The 7,393-nt window shown below is 53.3% G+C and overlaps 1 protein-coding gene across 1 annotated transcript; it reads left to right on the plus strand.

Annotated features, from left to right (window-relative positions):
* Positions 1-597: 597 nt before the first annotated feature.
* On the plus strand, positions 598-3,341 carry CBY3 (chibby family member 3). Its single transcript, XM_073221522.1, is given in 3 exon segments — positions 598-1,473; positions 2,659-3,261; positions 3,263-3,341. Coding segments are annotated over 3 exon segments (747 nt in total). The 5' UTR covers positions 598-1,408.
* Positions 3,342-7,393: the final 4,052 nt, after the last annotated feature.

Below are 7,393 nucleotides of genomic sequence, written 5' to 3' on the forward strand. Positions count from 1 at the left end.
GTTACCAAAGGGAAAGGGACTGGGAAGGATGGGTGGGAAGGGAGAGATAAGGGGATTAAGGGGCACTATGATTAGCACACATAATGTGGGGGTCACAGGGAAGGCAGTATAGCACAGAGAAGACAAATAGTGACTCTATAGCATCTTACTATGCTGATGGACAGTGACTGTAATGGGGTATGGAGACTTCAAAATGGGGGGAATGTAGCAACCACATGTTGCTCATGTGACTGTATATCAAGGATACCATAATAAAAAGAAAAAAAGAAAAAAGAAATGTACAGGCAAGAAAAAAAAATGTTCAAGAAAAAAGTTTCCCAGGAGGTGGTGTTGCCATGTGGCTCTGCCCCAGCATATGGTACCCCTTTGTAGGGCCATGCAGGAGTCTGGTTAACTGGGAGAACCAAGAAGAGGCACTTGGGGTCAAGAATGCCAAATAGAGGTGATGACAACTGGGTGTGCTGTGAGGGGAGGATTGACTTAATTTCCTTCCACTGTCTCAATACATGGTGCTTGTCCATCGCTCAAGCCCGGCTCCTTCCTGCCTTGAGCCCCGTCTGCATGTAGCTACGGTCTCATCATTCAGGCCCTAGCATGAACATCAAGTACTGTCACTGAGCACTGTCTAAATTTGATTCTACCCTTCCATCTGTCCTAAAATCTCTTTCTCTATTTTATTTTCTTCATTGAAGGTTATCACGATCAAATTCTTCTTTCTTTCCTTTCATTGTTATTATCTATTCTTCTCCTCTGTCCTCCATGCAGTTGGGGCCCCACGGATCCCTTTTACTGGTGGTGCATGTACCCCATAGATGCTTTAAGTGTTGGTTGACAACTTGAAGCTGCCCCTGCCAATAACTGACTGAAATAAGGGGTGGGAGGAGGAGGGGAGGGTACCAAAGGGTGCTGCCCTGTGATAAGGAGTCCTATCTCAGTGGTGCAATGTATGCAGTGGGACCAAGCTGAAGCTAGTCACCACTTGAAGCCACACTAGCTTATGTTAGCTTTTTCTTCACCCTGTCCTGCCTCCCTCACTCCTTTCTCCTGAGAGCACTTCCCCAGTAAGTCACTCAAATGAGAATTCTCATCTCAGACTGCTTTCAGGGAACCTGACCCATGGCACCCTAGGTAAGCTTCATGGAGGACTATCTTGTTTCACTCCCCTAGAACAAATTCCTATTTGGGGCTCTGCTTATGACAATCTGCCACCCCAGAAAAATAGCTTCATGAGGGAGAATCTTCTTCACTTTCCTAGAACAATGTCAGGAGCACAGGAGGCACTCAATAAATGAGCTGAATGAATACAGGGGAGAGCCCAGGGTCTATCTTATAGGTAGGCTGTCAGCCCCCTTCTGTGCTGGGCTGGCCTGGCTTGGAGGCATTGTGAGTCATAGCTGGTGGACAGCAGATGAGTGGTTCAGAGATGGGGCAAGGCCTAGGGCAGCTGCTCAGCACCTCCCACCCGTCCTTCAGGTAAGGCATAACGGGCAGCAGGGATTACTGTGGGGACGGGTCCTCCGGGAAGGTGCGACCTCAAGGGTGGGCCTCGTTTCATCTCTTGGTTCCTCCAGGGGTTTTCAGAGACACCTTCCTGTGCCAGATCTAGGGGTTAGTACTATCTACCCCAGCCCCACTACATGTGAGGATAAGTATGTTCATTAATTAAGGCATGATAGTTTTCTCTTTTCACCTTTTGTGCAGAGTGGAGGAATTTAAAAGAGAACACACAGTGCTCTTCTCACACAATAGAATCAGCTCTTGTGGGGGGTAATGGGATTTGTCTGTTATCTGGACTTCAGCTTCCTTGAGGATGTAGTCTGCTTGGGACAAAAATGTATAATCTGCACAAAGCTGTTACCTCCACCCTAAGCATTGATCCTAGTCCATGGCACATGCCCCCAGGATGTCACTGAGCACACTGCACTGTGATTCGCATACACACCTGGCTTCCCAGCTGGACCAGTAGTATGTTGAGGGCAGGCACAGGCTGTGCTGGGATCCTCTGCCCAGACCAGGACCTGGCACAGAGCAGGTGCCAGTACCAGGTTGTAAAAGAACTGAATGATGAGCGTGGCAATGCAGTTGGTTATGCTAAATATCCTACCAAATACTTTTCAGGTCCAGACCTAGCCCTGGCTTTGTAATCCTTCAGCAGTGCCTTTGTACCCACAGTCAGGTCTATGTCCCAGTCTAGCTCATTCTATTCCCAGCTGAGTACCCTACACCAACCTCACCCAAACTCTTCCTCCCATCTGCAACATGCAAGCTTTGCCTGGCTCTTCACTCCGCCTAGAGGTTCTCCCTAACCCACCCTCAATTCACGTAGCAGTCTTGCACACCTTTTAAGTACCGGCCATCATTCCCTCCTGCCCGCCCATAACCCCTCCCAGCAACCGCCCAGAACTCGACCCAGAACTCCAAGAGCAGGGGTGTGGTCCTTCATCTGCATATCTGTCCTCAGGGCTTGACACACAGGGGCTCTTGGAGAAGGTTGTTTCAGACCCCTGCTAGTGCGAGAGTGCAGGGATGGGCTCAGTGGCAGCAGCGGGTTAGCCCGGAGCGCCAGCCACAGGGTCAAGCCCTGGCCACCCGGGCTCGCCGTGTGCGGGGGCAGCCTGCCGGAGCAGGCTGCTTACCCGGATTCTTGCTCCTCAGCAGCGCCCCTGGCTCGCCTTCATCATTCAGGACACTGGGGCTCGGAAGGCAAGGGCGCAGACCCGGTCGCCCGCGTCCTGGTAGCTCCTCTCCGGGCACCGGTGCGCAGGACGAGGCCCGTCTGCCCCTCGCCCTGGACACCTTTGGGCGCAAGGCCTCGGGCCTGGCCAACCGCTTGCGGGGGCAGTTGCGGCAGTTCTGGGCCGACCACTTTTCACGGCGCTTCTCGCCGAGGCGCCCGCAGCTGCGCCGCATGTCCTCCATGTCCACCTTCTACCTGCTGGACCACCGGACGAGCCAGACCGAGCTGGGCCTCAACTACGGCGCGCCGCGCACGCGCCTCAGCAACGAGGCTTTCGTGTTCCGCGGCGGCCAGTAGACGGCCGAGGGCCCGCCGGTGCGGTCGCGGCGGCCGCGGTCCTCATCGACCATCTCGGACTGGAAGGCGCAGGTGCGGCGGGCCAAGAGCCATGTGCTGCTGGAGAAGAACAACTACCTGAAGCTGCAACAGGAACTGCTCATGGACATGCTCACTGAGACCACCGCGCGCCTGCACCTGAGGGGCAGCAGGCCGGACAACCAGGCCAGCCCGGCGGCCGCAGAGCGCTTGGCAGGGGAAGATGGGCAAGTGCGAAGGTGCGAGCTGCGGGCTCCCACTGGAGCCGCGCGCTCTGGAGTCGCGGTGACGCAATAAAGCCCGTGCGGCGCACGCGCGCCTCGCTCCTCTCCGGCGTCCCGGCGCGTTCGTGGCGCCCCGCAGGGGCCGGCCGTAGCTAGGCTCCAGCAGCTTTGGGGCGCGCCGAGTGCCGGCAGCCGGTCACGGGAGGCTGGATAGGGTGGTGGAGGAAGGGGTGTGCGCCGCCCCTTGGGAACGTGGAGTGGGAGCCGCCAGGCTTGCAACCCGCAGTGCCCGGGGGGCGGGGATAGCAGGAGGTGGCAGGCTGTGACATTCTTGGCTCGGGGGCCGAAGTCCTGGAGGCAGTGAAACCTTGGGTGCAGTGCGGTGGGCAGGGAAGGGCGGGACTGCGACCTTGTTCTTGGCCCGCCTGGCCTCGAGGCGCGTTCCTGGAGGGGTTTCAGCCTGGGTGGAGGGTAAGTGTATTTTATGATCTGGGGGTTTCCTGAGAGAAGCTTTCTGGAACCGTTGGGCTCTGCCTTTCCCACCTGGCTGTGCGGCTTTTGGCGACGCTCTTTTACAGGCCTCATTCTCTCCAGAGGATGAGGGGTCAGACCTAGGTACAAACAACTGCTCTGTGTACCCGGATAGGATTTGCTTGACCCATTTAAAATTTGTTGCCAACGTTTAAGAATACAGAGAGTGCGCACTGCGGGTGTTCTCTTGAAGACTTGGCCACCCTGGACCATCACTGTGCCCATGCCCAGCAGCAGTTCCTTGATCTGAATTGTGGCTGTCACCTCCTGGTCATCTCGGTCCCTTCCTCCTGTAGGTGTCTAATTTGGATCTTGTTCCAGATCGGTGTTCTTCCCTTGGGCATGGGCAGAGCCTGCTCACCTACACGCAGGGTACTTTGTAAAGGTCTGGACAGAGTGTTTTTTGTCGGTGAGTGAATTTGCTACACCACAAGGGTGATGGTTCAGGTCCTTTCAATCTGCGAATTTTCCCTTGGAATGTAGATGGGCCATTTTGGCATCTGCCCCAAACTGGAATCCTTAGACCTGTGACCCATTTCCCAAGGGCCATGTGAACCTTTGAGGAAGTGGATGCTCTGCTTCAGCCTAACTTGCTTTCACAAGTAGACTAGGGATTACTAAACTGGTACTTCGGATATAAATGTAGCCTTGTTTATTAAAGCAGCGAAGCAATACAAATATGTCATTAAACACTCTGGTGAAGAATACTTTTGGGTGGGCTGACCCGGCAGCAGTGATGGCGGGAGCCGAGGAGGAGGCTTCAGATGTTGCTCGTTCCCGGGACACCGTGTGCCTTTGCCCTGAGCGCTCAGCCACAGAGGCGTCTTGGCTGAGTATGGGAGCCTCCTCCAGGACCTGATCCCTTAAAGAGCTAGAACAGCTCAGATCGGCCTGCAAGGAGGACATCCCTTCCTGGAGGGCAACAAGCTGAACTAAGACAGCCTTTCCTACACTGAGCACATCTGTGAGATCTGCAGCCCTGACCTACTCCCTATAAGTTAAATTCCAAATGAAATAAGCAGGCGAACAGAGGCAACAAAGGGCCAGGTAGTTTATTTGAGCGCAGTTCCCCGGGGCGATGTTTCCCAGTCTACAGAAATAGAGGCTGGGGAAGTCAGGCGTAAGTAGACACGCAGCTAGTTTTTAAAGAAGGTAGGAGGAGGCAGAACTTAGATTTACAGTGGCGTGAGGATTGGCTAGCCCAAGGCACATTTTTCAGTTTGGGGGGGGGCAACAGCCAGGGACTTTGGCATGTCATCAGTGTCCGACATGGGAGAGGGCAGCAGCCGGGACTTTGGCACGTCATCGGTGTCGGACATGCTCACTCCTCCCTCCAGTGCCTCCAGCCTTACATTCCAGCCTTTTGGTTATAATGGATGCCAACTCAATCTGGCTACTTCCGGCTGAGGGGGGGGTGATGTGGGGGGTTTTAAGGCTGGTTGACGGCTGGATGCTCAGTCAGGAGGGGTGAGCACTTGTGCAGCAACAGTTGATTGACCTTTATGTGTGATATTTCTGCCATGCGCTGTTTGAAGGAACTTGAAAACACATGGAGCAATCAAGAGTAAACTGTGCCCTGTGGGGAGGCTTGGTAACTATCATATAGCTTGCCCTGTGCTCCTTTCTCCCAGCGTTGATCTCATGGGTCACTAATGGTAATGTATAGCCTATCCTGTATTCTTGTGAACATGTTGTCAGAGACTCCTCTTGTTGTATCCCCTACCGCATGAACTCTACATGTGTCTAATTCAGGATGACATCCCCCATACATGTCGGACTGGAAAGTACATGTATGAGAGATTTGGTCATACAGAAAGCACAGAGTTGGGTTTGAGAAAGTGTTTAAGATGTCTGTGTGTACCAGTACAACCCACACGTGGGTAACTTTGGGTGCCCACTTCTTGGGCTTCGGCTCTGTGAGGAAGAGCTAGTTGGAGCTTAAGCTTCCATGCAGAGTAGCTCTGCCTGGAGACCACAGGGCTATTCATCTGGCTGGTTGCACTTGACATGACTAACCCGCAGCTTAAGAGGACCCACCTCACAAGACGCCCAATCATCATGTCTGGGCACCTGTTTGAGCCTGGACAAGTGATACCAAGAAGGATGCCCGAGCAGTTTAGTTGCCGAGGGCGTAGTGAGTATCACCGTGTATTGGCCGGTCCAGTGAGGTTGGAGAGATTTTGGTTGGAGTTCTTTTAACAAGACCTGATCTCCTGGTTGGAGGACTTCAGCAGGTTTTGAGCTGGAAAGTGAGGCAGGCTGAGGTAGGACCTGGTCTGCGTGCTCCCTGAGGAAGTGTCGCAACAGCGAGAAGTATGGGAGATACTAGTGGGGATGGATCAGAAGGCAAATCAGTGTTAAACAAAAGGGTCTACCATACATCAATTCAAATGCACTCAACCCGGAGGGCCCCTGGGGGGCTGCATGCAGTCGGACAAGGGCAACAGGGAGGTCAGGCCATGAGAGTTTTACCTCCAGAGACAGCTTAGTTAGTTGGTCCTTTAGGAGACCATTAGCCCTTTCGACCTTACTGGATGACTGGGGATGATAGGGTATATGGAGGTTCCAGGTGATATTGAGAGCCTTGGTTGTTAGCTGAGTGACCCGAGAGATGAAGGCAGGCCCGTTGTCTTACTGTAGTGAGGTAGGCAGGCCAAAACAGGGGATGATATGTGCCACCAATGTCTGTGCCACTACCGAAGCAGTTTCCTGGCTGGTGGGGAAGGCTTCAATCTACCCTGAAAAGTATCAACCAGAACTAGTAAATACTGGAGCTTTTTATGCTTAGGTATATGGGTGAAATTAACCTGCCAGTCCTGTCCGGCGATTGTTCCTCTCATCTGGTGGAGGGCTATCCGGGTCTTCAGAGCACCCTGAGACGAGACGCATTGACAAGTAGTCAGGTCTGGTGCACCTGATCTATTGCCTTGCGGAGACCATAAGGGGCAAATATGGGGGAGATAAACTGGTGCATGGCCTCCGGCCCAATGTGTAGAAACTGATGAATTTTGGATATGCTATCTCTGCCTTGAGCTTGGGGGAGGGCAATTCATCCTCCGAGGTATATCCATCCCTGATCTCCCAACGTCCCCCCTTGATGTAGAAGCAGTCGCCGTTCATCATCGGGGTATTGGGGCAATAGAGAGGGGGAAAGAAACAGCACAGAGGGTTGGCTAGACTCAGATGTCAGCTGTTGGGCTGTGGCGTCTACCAAAGTATTACCTCTGGTTACTGGATTGTTTCCAGTCTGATGTCCCTTACAATGCATGATGGCCACTTCTCTGGGATCCTGTAGGGCCTGTAGCAGATGGCTGATAGCTCTGCTGTTGATGATTGGGGTTCCCTTAGTGGTAAGGAAGCCCCTTTCCTTCCAAATCACAGCATGAGTGTGTGTAATTAGGAAGGCATATTTAGAGTCAGTATAAACTGTGGCCCTCTTCCCGGCTACCAGCTGTAATGTCCAGGTAAGAGCCACTAATTCGTTTTTTTGGGAGGTGGTCCCAGATGGGAGTAGGTTTGCTTCTATTACCTGTGACAGAGTCACCACTGCATAGGCTGCCCTTCGCACCCCATCACTCCCCTTCAC

This window comes from Manis javanica, chromosome 14, assembly GCF_040802235.1.
Source record: "Manis javanica isolate MJ-LG chromosome 14, MJ_LKY, whole genome shotgun sequence".
NCBI lineage: Eukaryota > Metazoa > Chordata > Mammalia > Pholidota > Manidae > Manis > Manis javanica.